The sequence below is a fragment of the Thermobia domestica genome, chromosome 18, assembly GCF_964235325.1.
Source record: "Thermobia domestica chromosome 18, izTheDome1.hap1.1, whole genome shotgun sequence".
Taxonomy (NCBI): domain Eukaryota; kingdom Metazoa; phylum Arthropoda; class Insecta; order Zygentoma; family Lepismatidae; genus Thermobia; species Thermobia domestica.
Genome location: NC_137471.1, coordinates 179,868,044 through 179,886,981, shown reverse-complemented (window position 1 = coordinate 179,886,981; position 18,938 = coordinate 179,868,044). Strand labels below are relative to the sequence as shown.

Sequence of the window (18,938 nt, the reverse complement as noted above, 5' to 3'; positions counted from 1 at the left end):
CGGACACACTGTATGTATTCAGTTTATCATCTGTACATATTATGGAACTGTTTATTTAAGAAAGAACTAAAATTCTTATGAGCAAGTTACATTTAAAGTTTTTTTTCTTTGTGGTTTTGTTACGCTTAGGCTATAACGATGAGTGTTGTCCAGAGAGAAAGTAGCTACGAAAATTATTTCAGTACGATGTCAAAAGTCTTATTAAATCTTTTAACCTTTTAGAGACGGACTAAGATGATCGTTCTCTTGAGGGCGAGTGTGGTATATAAACAAATCATTTCGACAGAAGAGGATGAGTGTGGCTTCTAAGCTTCATTTGAGTTTAATTTAGCAAATAAATCATTGAATACGCCATCACAGGCTTGATAGCTTTTAGAGCGTTCAGTTTTTTCGTCTCTTAAGAAATACTGATAGCCGTTTCTAATACCTTTAGAGACGGACGTCGTACAGTTGATCGTTCTGTTGAATACGGGTGTGTATATAAACACAATATCAAGACCGAGAGGACAGGTGCATTTTATAAGCTTCATTTGTTCCGAATCATGGGCTTAGATGGCTTTTATAGCATATATATATATATCCTTCTTTGAACAAATACTGATAGGTGCTCTAAAGAATTAACATCAAAATAATCGTCTTATTTAATTTACTGTGTATAACATAAGGAATGAGTGATATAGGTTTGGATTTAGGATATAAAACATATAATTTTAAATATCAGGTAAAATATTAGGGCATCGTGTATGTGATGTAGAGACCGGATGTTAGTCAAAATGCCTATTCTTTAATATTAAAGGTAATGATCAGAAATAGCACTTTAAAGCAAGGTCCGTCGACCCTACCGTTCCTTTCCTCTTTTAAGGTCGCGTCATAACTACCCTTCTTTGGAAACCGAAGATGCAGTAAAATTGTGACGTCACGGCGGGAGCAGAAACAGCTTTCGCCCAAGGTCCTTGTCATTCACCCTTGCTTGTTTCTTTGATTTTTGCAGGAAAGTGAGTGATTCTTGCTTTCCTGTATTAAGAAAACATTAATTACTGTAGTGCTCGTGTTGGCCTACAAGCATGTCGAATTCTACACTAAGTACTTATCGCAATTATAGTAGAAATACTACGGGTTCCAAAGTTATTTATTATGTATTTCCCTCAGATCCTTTGCGGAAAGTTTGGCAAAAGTAATGCTGTCGCAAAGACATCTTTAAAGTTGAAAACGCCAGCGTCTATTCCGATCATTTTATTCCCGAAACTTATGGACATAATTTAAAATGTGAGCTTCTAAATATTCTACCCAAGAAAAAGTTTAAACAAGATGTGCCTTTACTAAACTTACCATTACCATACGGAACCGTGTTGATGTAAATAATGAAAGAATTAAATGTACGGAAGTTAGGTGTTTAAAGAAAAAACAAATCAGACATTGGGGTGCAGCCAGATGAAATAACTATTGTAACTGAAACAAAAAATAACTCTTTGTTTATGTTATTTTCCGTTTGTTCTGTAGAGAATGAGGGGCATAAAGCAAAAGAAGAGCTCTCCTTTTTGCGTAAAGAGAACGAGAAACTGAAATCTAACAGTATGTACAAAGCCAAAATAATATGTTTACAAACGAAGTTAAAAAAAATTGGAAAGCAAATATAATAAAGAATTAATTTCAAAGGCCAGTTCTAAAATATAATATTGTGATCGTTTCAATAAAGTGGTTAATAACCGGGTGATGATATATTACGAAAAAGTTTTACACTAGGCCAAGTAAATATGCTAATAAATGGAAGAATAAACTAAGATGGATTGATTAAGATATCATTCGTGCATTAACACAACACGCCTCATTGATAAATTATACAATCATCTGTGGTTACAAGTTCGAATCCCCATACCCAATGTGTCAACATTTCGATGTTGTATGCAAAAATTACAGTTTTTTCCTGATATTCTTACCCCAGTTTTGAAAATTTTGACTTAGCAAGGGCGCTACTTAAAGAGTGTGGAAAAATTTTCAGTGCTTATATTTAATGAATTTAATGTTAATAGGCGCGTATGCTATGACCAAGACGTTTATTTATTTTTAGGACCACACAGAAATGTCAGGTGGCAATGATTCGAGGCTTAATAGATGTGTGGAAACAGCCAGTGTATTATGATTTCGATAAGACTATGAAAAGTAAAAAATTACTCTTCGAAATCATATCGAAAGTTGAAGTCTCAGGATTCAAGATAGTTGCGATTCTTTCGAAGTTCAATGGTGGCAATGTGAGGCTACGTGGTGGTTTCGTTTCACCTTCTTCCAGGTGGATGGAAGCAATAAAATAGTATGAAGTTATATTTCGAACATTTCAAAAAAAAAAAAAAAAAAAAAAAAAAAAAAAAAAAAAAAATCCAAGAAAAGAAAAAGAATGTGATTGGCCGACCGTTTTATGCCCTAAGAAAGACAATTCGATCTTGAAGCTATTCGACAAGGCTAAGACATACTTAGAATTCGGTTTTTGAATAGAAAAACACAGGAATTCCGCAGGAGGAATTTCTTTGCAGGAGATGCAAAGCTATTCTTCAAGTGCTACTCAATGCTATAATGAGTACATATTGTATCTGTATGTAGTCTTTATTTTTATTGCATTTAAAAATTTGTTTTCCTCTGCAAATCGCTATGGCGGAACATAGGCTTAGCACACGATATTTGTCCCTGCTTCACCACGGTGACGTCACACTACAGCTAGAGAAAGTGGTACGCAGAAACAGCGGGTTATGAAGGGACCTGTAAAAGCGCGGAACAGTAGGGTCGACGGACCTTGACTTTAAAGTATACATGGAGAGTTATAATTTCAATTTAAGCCAATTTTATTTTGCCTAATGTTGCCTATTCTATGCATTTACTTCAAAGTAAGATTTTATTTGGAAAAATATATAGCTCAGTATTTCAAGAAAGGATTCTGCCTCTTTCGAGAAATATAAGTGCTGTTTGTAGTGATAAGATGCGTTAAAACTTTGGAACGCTGTGTGTACTGATAAAGTGTATAAAATTTGAACTGTTATGTATAGTGATAAAGTGCTGTATAGAATGTATTTACCAAATATACATGGAATACATGTCAAGCTTCACTTTTATATAGAAGCGAACAGGTATGATTCTGTATTCTTTGAACATTATCTTTGATTTGAATTTATTTTTTAATTGTATTGAGTATTTACCTTTATTATTTCAAATTGCATTTTAGTGCCTATTTTACTGCCTGTTTTTTTTTAAATTTTAAGTGCCTCTTCGCCTGCCTATTTTCCAGGTTTTTAATGCCTAAACGTCCTGTGTATAGTGATGAGTATTATTGTTTGGATTTCAGCTACCGGGATAAGAATAATTTTATTTTTGTTTTCTTAACAGATTGACAACAGGAAGTTGACGCTAAACATGGAGAGTAACGCACTAATAGTGTCGCAGTATTTCGACGGAAAGTGGAAAGCAAAAGACAAATCACTGTAAGTATGTAGGAATACAATTTCGATCATTTACTGCTACACTCTTGTTCTCGTAAATCCCATAGAAGGAAAGTAAGGGGCATTTTCAAATACGTTTTATTATTTATTTATTTATTTATTTATTTATTTATTTATTTATTTATTTGCGAGGGTGATTCAGAAAGTAATGCCTTCAAGGTGATACTTTATTTCTATTTGACAAATAGCACCGATATAGGTACAGCGGAAAGCTTGCAATGTCAGCTACAAATGGTGGCATCATTTCTCAACATAATCCCCATTACAGGCACGCCAACGCGAAACAAAAGTTTATCGTGCCGTCGGCGAAGAATTGTGGTGGCTGCCGGTGATACTATTGCCAAACTACTGCTTCCACCTCCGCGTTATAATTGTAGCGTTGGCTCTTAAGGTGATCCTTAAGTTTGAAGAAGAGCCAAAAGTCGCAGGGTGCAAGATCTGGACTATAGGCCGGATGAGGCACAATGTCAACACTTTGTCAACAGATGGGACAACTTTGAATCTTTTTAAAGAAGAGAGGACATGTGGCAATACTCCATCGACCTTCGCTTCGTTTCCGGGTCATAATGGTGTATCAACGAGTCGTCGCCGGCGATCAATGTTCCTGAGCGCACAACCTTCCGCAGTCAGAAATTGAATGACAGCCCGCTGTTTCAGCCTTACGCCACCATTGGATGCCATGGGTTGGTCCATTACTCTGGAACGAGAAGAGATAGGAAGGTGAAACAAATGACATTCTATAGCTTTATGATAAACAGTTCAGAATGTTTGCAGTACTATTGACCAAGTAGTGAGCTTGGAGGCATTACTTTGTGAATCACCCTCGTATTTAAGATTTAACTTGTAAGGAATACTGTTATAGTACGGTTTCTTCACAATGCGTATAGTATATACAATAATATGGAAGTTTGGAGCAATTAATTTCATATATTCACAAGAAGGCCGTTAATCTGTAGTAGGGCTTTAACTCCCTCTTCTTTCATATTTAGTCTTGAAACAAAAACATCGCATATCAAATGGCATATATCAATGTAACGTAACTTCCAGTACCGATAAGAAACAGTATGCTTTATACACTTGTATTATATTGTCAATGACGTAACTAAGGGGGATCAAACGAGGCTTGTGTCCCGGGTGACGAATTGGGGGGCGCAAATATTTATTTGCACTATAAGGCAAAGAAAGGAGTTTTAGCAAACTAAAGGTCATAAAAAAATTATCTCAGGAACTTAACAGGATAACAACGAATCATCAGTCTTAGGATCATATCCCTAGAGCATAAGTTAGCTTCAAAGCTATCTTTTGAGGACATTGTGAAGACCTTTGCAGCCAAAAGAGCCCGCAAAGTTAAATTTTAGTTCCAGCTTTTTGTCTTTCCATTTAACTTACATCGATTTCACACATTTGCAAAATGTCCGAGTATAATACTCGAGAGAACAACTTCACTGTTTGTCATAATTAAATATTCTGTTCTAAAGCAACAGACTGTTGATTCAACCTACACATATGCACATCCCGATATAACTCCAAAAACATTGTGATTCGCAGTTATGATGATAAGACTATAAGAATCAGGGTACGTTCACAAAGTTTCAAGACTGGTCTCACAATAACAAATATATTAAGCAAACTGAAAGTCTTGGAAATATGACCCTTGGTGATCAACACACCGCTGCCAGCGTTTTTTCCATTGTTCATAGGCTCCCTGAAAGTCATCGCGCGGAAGGCTGTGAAGAGACCTCGTCGAAGCCGCGTGGACCGCGGGAATCGTGTGGAATTGCTTCCCTTTCAGGTCTTGGCAACACTATCGCATCCACCTTACAGCCCTGACCTGGCTCCCACTAATTGTTTTGTTCCCCCGAGTCAAGAAAAACTTGAAAGGGAAGCGATTCCAGCTGTCCAGGCGGCTTCGAGGAGGTCTCTTCACAGCCTTGCGCGCGAAGACTTTCATAGAACCTATGAACAATGGAAAACACGCTGTTAGCGGTGTGTTGATGCCCAAGAGTCATATTTCGAAGACTTTTAGTTCGCTGTACAAAAATGTGTAATACATTCGTTATTCTGAGACCAGTTTTGCAACTTTGTGAACGCACCGTGTATGTCTAGTATGCTATTCTCAGATTATTTTGCAATCAAATACTAATTAATTCGGTGTTTTATCTTGTGCTAACACTTAAATTATGTACTGTCATTTTGAAATCAAGCTTTACCACTTAAAGGAAAAGTGGAATAGGAGAATTACTATGTGGTGCTAATATCAGTTGTAGTTAGGGAGCGTTTTAGTTTGGCTGGTCAGGGGGGGGGGGGGAAGCGCTAAGGCAAGTTCTGGCCCTGGGCGACAAATAGCCTAGTTGCGTCATTGTATATTGTGTAGGGGGAGGGGTATTGACATTTTATTTATGAAATGCGAACAGAATAGTCTGAACAGTTTGTGAGAAAATCATCGGAAAACTCACCCATATTAACAAAGTACCGTTGTAGACTTCGTCACAAAAAATGACTCACACCATGATCTAAGATACGATATATTTATTTATAAAACTTCAGCAAAATTGCATGAGCAGTTTTTGATAGAATGGAAATTTCCTTTCTGACCAAAAATTGTATTTTAATGATATCGTCTGGAACTAGTCTTGAACGTAACACATATCAAAAATCTCAAAAATATTTCTTTGTTACGGAGATACAGAGCTTCAAACAATGGAAAAATGCCCTGCTTTTGTCACAGCAACAGAAACAAGGGTTTTAATGTGCTGTCATAAATCGTTTTTTTTTTTTTTCCTCTGGGAATCCTTTCTTATTGGAGTCCTTACTGTAAACTACAAATAAATTCAGTGAAATAATGAAGAGGAAAGTTACAAAATAAGTAGAGTGCTTACTGTATAAAGATTACACGTTTAACATTTTAGACTGAAAGTATTTGAGAACAAGATCCTGAGACGAATATTCGGACCCAAGAGGAACGGGAATGGGGAATGGCGGAAACTTAATAAAAAGGAACTACATAATTTATACGGTTTACCCAACATCGTTAGGGTCGTCAAGTCTAGGAGACTTAGATGAGTGGGTTATGTAGCTAGAATGGAAGAAAGTAGAAACGCTTTCAAAGTCTTGACTGGAAGACCAATCGGAAAACGACCATTAGGAAGACGTAGGCGTAGATGGGAGGACAATATTAAGATGGATCTCGCAGAGATTGGAATACAAAGTAGAAACTGGATGCACTTAGCTGAGGATAGAAGTCAGTGGAGAGCTTTTGTGAACGCGGCATTGAACCTCCGGGTTCCATAGGCCATAGAGTTAGTTAATTAGTTATTAGCATGATTAGTGTATTATATTATTAGCTCAGAAACAATAGGGGTCCAACTTCTACATCAATTCGAATTAAAAATAAATAAGCGGAGATTGAGAATAAGTCACCTTTGTGTTTAAAATTTGGCTCTCAGTGCTTTGAAAGTTCATGTTTTTTTGGCGCCTACACATTTCTGAATCTCTTAGTTGTACACATTGAAAATTTGTGATCATACATACTATAAATGTAGTGATCTCCATGTTATTGTACTACGTCTACAAATAGCATTTTCTGCACCAAAAGCTCTTAATGTCTTTAAAAAGAAGTTTATTCACCATACCCTTTATATACTTTCTTTGGTACATATTAACTATTAGTTACCACACACCATTGTTACTATTCTTAATGGTATAAGAATCGTATTGTATACAAGCAAAATGCTTTCGTGGTCATCGCGGTGGTTTAGAGTACAAGAAACCTGCAGCGAACAGAGACAGGCAGATGGTTAAGCTGCCGAAAAGGAATCGTGAACAAACACAGTGCTCGAAAATCCTTGTGATCTAGCTGTCAGCTCTCTGCTTAATAATACAAATACAGTTTAATACGTGGGTTTAAATTATGTAGGCGGCAGATTCGTATTTCCAGTCACCATCAGTCTAAGCAAATTGTTGTTGAACCGGGAACAAATTGCAATACAATTTATGCTAACGGGTTCTTATGGGAAAATACCTGAGGAAAACGATGGCGAAAAGTCTACCACTCTCCGAGGTGGGGTAAGGCTGCTACGGAGAATTTTCCAACATGGCCGCCACGCGATACTACTATCCGTAAGGTTTTATTATTGCGCCTCCTGTGTCCCTCCTAATTAACATAGAGCAATGAGTAACATATCTTCCTAAAGCTTATGGATCGCAGATTCCAATGATGTAACACTGTTTCCCATTTTGCCCACCGACTAGAAGAAGAAGAAGAAATGTTTAAAAAAATCAAAAACACTCGATATTTCTGAACATATTTCATCTCTGACAACACTGTGTGTACAGCAGCGCAACAAAAAAAATCGTTATTACACACCCTACACATTTGTGCTTAAGATGTACAACAACCACTGAGATCTAGGCCAAGGAAAGTGTCCCAATATGGGATATCCCATATGGGCTGTTTCACCGATTTCAATGGAGGAAACAGACCATTATGTGAGAACACCCTGCGACCATCCTAATTACCAGTGTCATGACATGACGTACTACCATGAGCAAAATAAATGACGCGTCTCTTTATTTTGAAGTTTTTTGAAAATATCTCCGTTTTCTTTATATGTTCGAAATTTCGGAAGGTTTCCCCAGCAGGACAGGTTAATAACAAACCCGTTTTTAATATTTGTGTTAGATATTAGCTTAAAATAAAGAAATTAGAAGCAAAAAACATTAAATCGACAGAAATCTCGAGAATTACCAACTCTGCTAAAGTGGGAAATTTTCAAGAACGCGAGGGAATTCTGCAGTTCAACACGAAGCAGCGACATCTATGTCATTGAGAGAAGCGTGGATTAGATCTACAAACGAAAATTTTAACGAAATATTTCTAGTATGTCTTATTATATACATTATCAGCGAACTCCAAATATATGAATCTATGCTAAGTATTAACGTATAGATAGTGCAAATAGTGGAAATTACCTATGGAAAAAGACGAATTGTTAGCCCAATCGTAATGAAAAATCGTCTTTACTGTAGAACAGGATCAGTTTACGTAAGAGAGCAAATAGCTCAGTTAGGTAAAGCAACAAGTTTGTATACCGGAGGTAGACGGTTCGAATCCCGTGGAAGTACTGTTGTCATTTTTATCACTAAGGTTATTTTATTTATTTTTTATTTGGGAAAGAATCAAATTGTAACATATGTGTAAAACTCATGACGATACCAAAAACAAAAAAAGAAAATATCGTCGCATTTGCATTAGTGTCTCTAATTTTTGTTTGCAAACAGATTCGTAATTATTTCCCCTGTGCTCACTGATGCATAACGAATGTTTTCCAGTAAATGTTAATTCTAATTTGGAGAATTTTATAGTTTCACAATGTTTCTCACTACATAGTCTTCTATCTACGTGTTTGGATATTTTGATAACAGATTTCCCTATTAAATGTTTAATTTTCTCTATAAATATTTGTCTTAAATTGAAATTGTTTTGAATTTACTACATAAGCAAAGTTGCCCGAAGGAGGGGAGCTCAAGTAATAGATATTCTACGTAAAAGCAACCTATTGTAGAATGATGATGCTTCTTACCTTCAGCACATAATCTTAACGTTAGAGAGTCAGAGAGAGAAAAATCCTGGTTTTTCCTCCTCTATGACCACCCATCTTAAACCTCTACATATCATTGTTCGTCTCACATAATTTCGGCTCTCCAAAGACATTCATATTTATTATTATTATTATTATTATTATTATTATTATTATTATTATTATTATTATTATTATTTAATACTCTTTATTCTACATGCCATCTCTCAATTTTTCGATACAGCCCCCTTAGTACTATGAAGCTCTCTTCTTCCATAGTGAAATGGAAAAAGATCATATAATTGCCACTACTTTACAAGAATATAAACCAAAAACGTCAGTAGAAAGCACATTATAAAATTTACTTTTTGAGGCTCGTTTTGGTGCCCCTCTTTCTCTGGCGCCCCGGGCGGTCGCCCGGCCCTTAGTCCGCCCTTGAAAGTACGGACGCATAACTAAGGACTGCGGAGGAGAGGTTAACCTTCATGTTATGCCACTGGTTTGACGTGTTTGAAATGTTCAGTAAGTGATCAGTTGGTGAAATAATTTCGACGGTTACTGATGTTTAAAGTTTAGCTAAGACAAAGCTACCTAATCAAATACATTTGATATCGCGATGTCACAATTTGATTTTTCCTCACATAAAAAAGATAAAAACAATAGTAATAAAAACCCTTACTCGTACTGGGCTTCTAACTAACTAACAACCTAATTCTTACAGACTAGTTGCTCTGACCAACTGAGTTTCGATTTCTTACGCGAAAGAAGTCTGTTATCACGCTTCATGCTTTTCATTATCAAAACTGTTCGAAGTAATACGAACATGGCTTAAGAACAGAGACGGAACTGAATTACCACTCGATTGACCTTGAGGGCAAATCACCAAAGCGTAGCTATAAACGTAATTTCAGCATGCATTTCTCTGGAGTTGTGTTCAGTATTCCTATCTGCCAGTCATGCTTGTTCGTAGGAGTAATATGTTATAAACCTAACCTTTCGATAAAGCACAATGACAGAGAATCAAAATTAATGAATTCTTGCCCTTGTGAACTTGGGATACCACCATGTGCAATAAAACTGTCGCGTCTTCTGAAGTGATATTTTATCGAAAATAACTCGTTTTCCTTTATATATCCGAAGTTTTTGAGGGTTTCAAAATGAGGAAACGTTACTGACAAACAAGGACGCATTTAGGGGTGGGTCCAGGTGGTCCGGACTCCCCTCTGAAATCCCAACTTCTCTGTAAATTTAGCCTAAATTTAAGGATTATCTTTTAAATTTTATTATAATTTATCCTAATATTGAAGTCGGACTTCTCCCGAAATAAATTACTGCATACGTGCCTGCTGACAATTTTCAATATATTCCTTAAATAAGTAAAATAACTAAATTAGGAGCAAAAAGCTTCAACACGGGCTAACTTTTGTCCACTGCCAATATTGTTAGAAGGGATATTAATAGCAAAAACTGCTAGGCAATGCTGAACCTTGGAACTTCACTCCGAACAGCAAGCTTATTATTGAGAACTACATATGAAACATTTTATCAAAACTTATCTAGCTTTTACCTGGCATGAAATTATTATATACACCAAAATTCACTCTCCTAAAATGTGTATCTAAACATTGCTCTACGTATCTGCGAAGCAATGAAAATTATTTATCGAAATATGTGAGCAGGGAATTCTAACAGCCAGCCATTTTATTTAAATCGTAGTAAACCCTGTAACCGGACGTTAACGTGAAGACAAAGCTTGGTCCATTGGTAAAGTGTTGGAAGAATATAAACTCAATGTTCGTAGGTTCGAATCTATCCACTCACCATAACATTTTGTTCTTATGTGTAATGATGAAATAAGAAAGAAAAATGTATAACCGTTAAGACAAAACTTCAACCAAGTCTGAAGAGAACAATACTAAAATAGTAATACAATGACGTCAACCAAAAATTATTTCATGTAGCGTTTGGACGAAATTACAGCTGTTAACAATTGCAGAAATAAAAACAGGCTGTAATGCAGTCTAGACTTCTGAATGCATTTACTTCCTGAAAACTTCCGTCTCGTCATTGGTATGCCGTTAATCATTGTAAAACCTTTCAATTGGAAGTGAAATGACACAAACTAAAACAGTTTTAAATCAGTAAATGTCTATGTGTAAAAGTAGGTGTCTTTTATCTGTAGTTCTGAGTTCCTTTTACTTTGAAGTGACAAATGAGAGAAGAAAGTATGGTGTTCGAAAAAAAAATCAAATTTGAGACTTCAACGAATTTACACGTATTATAGCCCCTAACACCGAAAAAGTTATTTTTCGATACATGTCCAACAGTTCGTTCGTCCGTTCGCTACACTTTTCTGTGCACTCGCCTAGAAGCCATACCGTTCAACTTATCTGCACCAAATTTTAGTTTAAGATTTTCATAGTATTTCCTATAGTTTTTTTTTTATTTCCCTCCTACTCCCAAAACAAGGGTAGTTTCCTGTACGATGAAAATAAAAAAAGATATGTTCTCATAACTGGCTCTAACGATCTTGTTTTCTTTCTATTTTTATAAATCAATATTTAATTAGCAACCCTATTTTGTGGTATAAGGCATTTATCTGAGAAAAATCTACAAGGGGTAGTTTATACTAAGGGGGTGAGTTTTTTCTCAGTGATTTTCTCAAAATGGACTCAAATGTTTTCGTTCATATTTCATAAATAAAGATTTCATTAATAACTTATCAATATGGCATAACTCGTTTGTCCTAAAAAAATGCGAGGGGTAGTTTATTCTTGGTGGAGTGTTGTCTGGGCGATTTTCTCAAAAACGACTCAAAAGAGTTTATTCATATTTCAAAAATAAATATTTCGTTAATAACCGAACAATATGGCAAAACTCGTTTGTCCTTAAAAAATATGCGAGGGGTAGTTTACTCTTGTGGGTGTTTTTCCTCCACGGTTTTCTCAAAAATGAGTCAAGCAATTTTGTTCGTACTCAGAAATAAATATTTCATTAAAAACCTAGTAATACGGAATAACTCGCTTACCCTGAAAGAATCCTCAAGAGATAGTTTATTCGGGGAGTTATTTTCCCTCACGATTTTCTCAAAAATTACTCGGACAATTTTATTGATAATTCATAAATAAGTATTTCATTAATAACCCTATATTTTAGTATAAGTCATTTCTATGAAAAACAATTACAACGGATAGTTTATTTTTGGGGTCAAGGTTTTTTCCCCGACAATTTTCTCGAACGACAGGCGATTTTGTTCAAATTTCGCAAATAAATATTTCATTAATAACCAAAAGTATATCTTAACTCATTGTTCGAAACAATTCACAAGAGGTAGGTTACTCCTGACGTGTTCTTTTTGAACGACTTTCCCAAAGTGACTCATTTGATTTTTTTCATATTTCATAAACAATGATTGCATTAATTGGTCTATTATATGTCTAATGAAAATGTGTTCAAAGTGTGAGTTAGTTTTGTAGTATGGATTTTCTTCAATCGAAGTTTTTTATTCGATAATCTGACATTCGATGTATTTGAATAATACGATAATTTTATTCGTATTATCCAAATACACACTTCAGTAACAACTGCGGCCTAACACAGTTAAGAAATTGAATTGAAAAGTTTAGTGCGGTGGCCCTGTAATTGAATATTTTTTGAGAAACTCCCTAGCTTTTTGTGGTAAACTCAGGCTTTTGTTTTTCGAGCGACAAAAGAGAGAAGAAAATATAGTGATTGGGAAAATAATATCAAATTCAGATTTCAACGGATTTACATGTTTCATGGCGTCTACATACCGAAAATGTGACTTTTCGACACCCGTCCTTCCGGTCCGTCCGTTCGGCACACTTTTATATGCACTCGCCTAGAGGCCATACCGTTCAACTTATCTACACCAAATTTTAAACTTAGGGTTTACTTAGTATTCTTACAGGAGCTTTTCCATTTTTTCCTACCACCTAAAATAAGTGTGGTTTACAAACAGCCGAAAATCGAAAAACGCTATTTTCTCAAAAATGGTTTTAACAATTTTGTTTATTTTTCATTAATCAATATTTAATTAACAACCCTATATTGCAGTATCAGATATTTCTCTTAGAAAAATTTACGAGGGGTAGTTTATTCTTGGAGGTGACTTTTTCTCGACGATTTTCTCAGAAAAGACCCTGGCGAATTTTGTACACAATTAATAAATAAATATTTGACCTTACAACATGGTATAAGTCAATTGACCTGAAAAATATATGAGTAGTAGTTTATTCTTGGACTTGAATTTATTCCCAGTGAGTTTCTCAAACACGACCAGTTGGCAACCCTGTATCTCGACAACGAAGCTGAATTCGAAAACTGCAAGAGGACCATTTGTCTCCTTTTGATGTCACGAATCACCTCCCGAAGTTTGTGGACATCTTTCAGGTTCACCCTTAATGAAGCTTCTTTTCGAAAAGTTAACTATTAACTTTAGGCATTGTTTATCTTTTTTTAAATCACAAATGTCGTTATTAATTTTAAGGCAGAGAACTACTTCTGAGAGAATAGATCTTGAAAAATAATTTTAAAACTTAGACTTTTGTTTTCGAGACATTCCAGACAAGACGAGACATTTTACAAGCTATCTCGTGTCCAAAACATTTGCCTCGTATTATCTTGGATGTCACAAAGCGCGTCTTGTCTCTTTCTCGAGACATGTCTTATCTCGTGCGCATTCGTTAACACTTGGGAAGGATTATCTTTCTACTCAAAGCATTGTTTTTATAATGGTTGCATATTTATGATAATTGCTGTCCACATAAATTACAGTCCTTTCAGTTGAATTAATTATTATTATTATTATTATTATTGAAATTGCAATATCTAGTTTAACGTTTGACGATTATGCACCTACGCTAAGGGAGAATGATGATGAATGAAATGGTGAAATGAAGAAAGTGGGAGGAAAATGGAAAATCTCAAGAAAACACATACCGGTACCCATGCACACGGTATTTGTCCACCTCAAATTTCACTTGGCACGAAGTGGAATCGAGCCACGGACCCCCTGCACCAAAGGTCCCTGCAATGCTTTATTATTATTATTATTATTATTATTATTATTATTATTATTATTAATAATAATAATAATAATAATAATAATAATAATAATAATAATAATTGAAGCGAGCTTAACGAGTTTCAACCGTACGACTCAACCAACGTTTGGGTGCCTGTTCGTTCGTCTGCTCCTCTCATAAAAGACATTTCATTTTAATGAAACTAGTAAGTGCCTTCTTTTAGCTCTGCGAAGTAACTATTGCTTGGAATATGAATCTGCAAAACATAAGAGGTAAAATTAACTAAATGGTGCAAGTTTCCACTTATATATACAAAACAATTTTGCAATATCAACTACGTGAATCTTGTCCCATAAAGAAGCCGAAACCCCTACACCGAAGAGCCCTCCGAGATTTGATCATTGTCCACACGGACTGAAATTGTCATTTGAAGCCAAGAATTTAATATGAAGCCAATAATTTCTTTAAAATAGACGGAAAATTCGGAAGTTATAAGCATTTTCATATTTTTGCCTTTTCCCATAAGGGAGCCGTAGCTCCCTATACTGAAGACCCCCCCGGAGATTTGATCATTGTCCACTCGGACTGAATTTGTCATTTGGAACCAACACTTTAATACGAAGCAAAATATTTCTTTAAAATAGACGAAAAATTCGAAAGTTATAAACATGTTAATAATTTTGCCTTTTCTCATAAGGGGGCCGTATTAGCCTACACTGAAGAGCCCCACGAGATTTGATCATTGACCACTTGGACTGAAATTCTCATTTGAAACCAAAACTTTAATATAAAGCCAAAAATTAAACTTTTACATCAATTTAAACTGACTGGGTTCCGGTTCCCCCCACTATTGTTTAGTTTAGTTAAGTGGTAATTTGTGACAGCTTCACATCATCAAAAGAATGTTTCACTTCTCCTCCCCTCCCCCAGGAGTTCGTGCTGGATCCACCACTGGAATCAATAGACACTCTTCCTATTCTTTTTGTCACCCTTGATTGTGTAGGGGCTCCCTCGTACAAATAAAGAAGTGGTAATATTACAATCAAGGGGCGCTATATATTAGGTATTTTTTTTAGTTACCTACCCCTAACCGCACAGGGCCATCTTTCGTAGAATAAAAAATATTAAGTTATATTCCAATCATGAAAGGGGAGAGGATGCTGTAAATATATTTCTTATTCATTTTGTCTGTCCTGCTTATCAAAAATTACTTTCTGTTGGAAGGCTACTGAAATGAGAGGGGCGAAATAAAAAGTCGTACCCCCTCCTACATGATTGCTCAAATAAGTACCGGTACTAAAGAAAGCATTTTAAACTAAGATATTTAAGATTTAAACTAGGAAACTAAGATATCCTACATTATGTAAGGATGGCATATTCAGGATTATTATTATTATTATTATTATTATTATTATTATTATTATTATTATTATTATTATTATTATTATTATTATTATTATTATTATTTGAATGTTTTTGGAGCACCGAAATTTTGTGAGACGAACAATGATATGTAGAGGTTTAAGATGGGTGGTCATAGAGGAGGAAAAAACAGGATTTTTCTCTGACTCTCTAACGTAAAGATTATGTGCTGAAGGTAAGAAGCATCATCATTCTACAATAGGTTGCTTTTACGTATAATATCAATTACTTGAGTTCTCCTCCTTCGGTCTACTTACCTTATGTAGTAAATTCAAAACAATTTCAATTCAATACAAATACATTGTAAAACTTTTCCGTAATTAAACATCTAGGGAAAATTAAACATTTAATAGGGAAATCTGTTATCAAAATATCCAAATACGTAGACAGAAGACTATCTAGTGAGAAATATTGTGAAACTTTATAAAATTCTCCAAATTAGAATTAACATTTACTGGGAAACATTCGTTATGCGCCAGCGAGCATATGGTGAGCAGTGAGCACAGGGGAAATAATTACGAAACTGTTTGCAAACAAAATTAGGGACGCTAATACAAGTGCGACAACAGCATTTTTTCTTTTTTTGGTATCGTCATGAGTTTTACATATACGTTACAATTTGATTCTTTCCCAAATAAAAAAATAAAAAAATAACCGTAGTGTAGTGATAAAAATGACAACGGCACGTCCACGGGATCGAACCCGCTACCTTCAGCATACAGACTAGTTGCTTTAACTAACTGAGCTATTTGTTGTTTTACGTGAACTGAGCCTGTTCCGGTAAAGACGATATTTCATTACGATCGTCCTACCAATTCGTCCTTTTCCATAGATAATTTCCACTATTTGCTCTATCTTTATGTTAATACTTAGCATATATTCATATATTTGGAGTTTGCAGATAATGCATATAATAAGACATACTAGAAATATTCGTTAAAAGTTTAGTTTGTAGATTTAATCCACATTTCTCTGAATGACATAGATGTCGCTGCTTCGTGTTGAAATGCAGAATTCCCTCGTGTTCTTGAAAATTTCCCACTTTAGCAGAGTTGGTAATTCTCGAGATTTCTGTCGATTTAATGTTTTTTGCTTCTAATTTCTTTATTTTAAGCTAATATCTAACACAAATATTAAAAACGGGTTTGTTATTAACCTGTCCTGCTGGGGAAACCTTTCGAAATTTCGAACATATAAAGAAAACGGAGATATTTTCAAAAAACTTCAAAATAAAGAGACGCGTCATTTATTTTGCTCATGGTAGTACATTGTTGTAAAGCTTATACAACGCAGATTTCAACTATGTATCATTGATCCCTATTTGACACACCGCATAGAAAAAGAAGAAGAAAGTTGAAAACTTAACAAAGAAGTTATTCATCCATTGATTTATTTATTATTGAAAAATTATAATTGCTGTATACGCATGCTGTATCATGAATTTTACTGGAGAAAGAATACCATTTATGAGAACACTCTGCAATGTAATAGTTGACCTGATTTGTTCCAACTAGAAAATTGACTAATAGAAATGGAATATGGGCGTTAACAGCCTAACAAATTTAGGTAGAAAAAATACCGAATCATGATCTTATTCTAATGTATACTTTAGTGTTGACTTTTTTTATGAGAAAAGATCTTAGAGAAACGGTGTTGAAAAGTCTACCACTCTCTGAGAGTGCATAGGTCCGGTATGGTGAATTTTCCAATATGGGCGCCATGTTTCCTAGTACTCGATATCATTATATGTTAAAGATCGTTCAATATTTCGAACCTTATTCTTTATATCAATTGAAAGCAAACTCGTAAACAAATGTTTTCAAATATTTTTATTACAATATTATTTTCCATGGTATACTACAGTTTTATATGCGGTACAGTGTTCAATAGTTTCCATGCGTTAGAGCTTGCTTACATTAAAATGAATATGTGCTACACAACTTAACCTATTTGCATTATGTTAGATATAAAAGAATTACATGTACGAGTATAATGTGTATACAACTATGTTAAGTTCTGCTAATGCAACTGTAAATGAACTAAGTAATGTTTAACACTAACAAATTTAAATTTTCAAAGTCAATTAACATACTTGGGAATATGTCATAAGCAGCTATAGCAGATATATATATCTTCGCTTATAATATAACTTTCATGTCAAACATCATCCATGTCAACTTCCACAGAATTACAACTTGTACCTCTACAATGAGTACAAGTATTCTCTACAATGAGTACACATCATTCGTTGCCTTTTGCATTTGCAATGTAGGGTAGCACGTTGTGTTATGCTGCATCCGCATTTCAGAAATTTTAATAAATAATTGGGTGATAGTAATTGAGCCATTTTCACTATTGTCAGATGTTCGTGACGCAATTCTTATCCCTAGCTACATGGATACATTTCATTACCCATCCACTGTTGAACCTGGTAATACAATCGTTGACTATGAAATGTGCATGCATCTACTGAGGGAGGCAGTCCTTCCGCATTTACCTGAACTTTTAATTTTGTCTTCCTTCATGTGAAATTCGAAACTGCATTTCGTTTAGTGTATCTCCTAAATTTCCACTATAAAGGTTGACCATAGTTTCGTGATCGTGACCAGCAATGTGAACTTCTTCTTTCGATTTCCAAGCTGTCTTGAAATTAGCAGCATGTTTCTTAAACATCTCGTTTCCCTTTAACATTTTGATTGAGTCACATTTCCCTAGGCCGTACGGCTTTGATGTTGTATCGCACCCTAACATAGCATGCGCGAAAAGAATGTGAGAGCAAACTTTTTCATCAGTTCGCTTTCCTTCCGGGCAAAAAAATTTCATGACACCTATTACTGAAGTAATGTATTAACAGGACCAGAAGATCAGTGTCAACACCTATAATGGCTGTAGGATACTTGCGCGCTAATGCGACACTCTCCATGACAGCCATGACGTCAGCATCACCAGAAGTCTGTTTGGTGGTACAGCCAGCTGATTGTAACTTTTGCGAAAGACAAGTTATAAGTGGTTGTGTATTTTGTTTGTTAGAAAGGAAAATTTCTTTCTTGACAACAATGCTCATTGAAGGCTAGAATCCGCTTTTCATCCTTCAAACCGTTTTGTTCGCTTTCGATGAATTCCCAACTTTGTTGATAACGTATCTTCGTAGTCATGGAAGACAACCGTTGGCTTCCCGTACTTTGTGAAAACATAGTTTTAATAATCATGAATTACTTCCTCAAATGTTTGTTTTTGATTCCAAGGTAGACGATGAAGCAAGAACCCACCATCAATGACATACTACACATCTTCAGGCAGACTTACTTTGATTTTTACTTGCTCACGTATGAATTTAGCAAGTTGAGACTCTCCAGAATCTCTCTTATATGCCTGCTACTGTTAAATAATGACGGTGGATACGT

The 18,938-nt window shown here is 35.2% G+C and overlaps 1 protein-coding gene across 1 annotated transcript in view; it reads left to right on the top strand.

Annotated features, from left to right (window-relative positions):
* EMC8-9 (ER membrane protein complex subunit 8/9) overlaps positions 1-18,938 on the top strand; it is a 104,796-nt gene that overhangs the window by 66,310 nt on the left and 19,548 nt on the right. Inside the window, exon 4 of the mRNA XM_081746442.1 lies at positions 3,373-3,467. Coding sequence (XP_081602568.1) covers positions 3,373-3,467 — 95 coding nt within the window. The remainder of the gene's footprint in view (positions 1-3,372; positions 3,468-18,938) is intronic.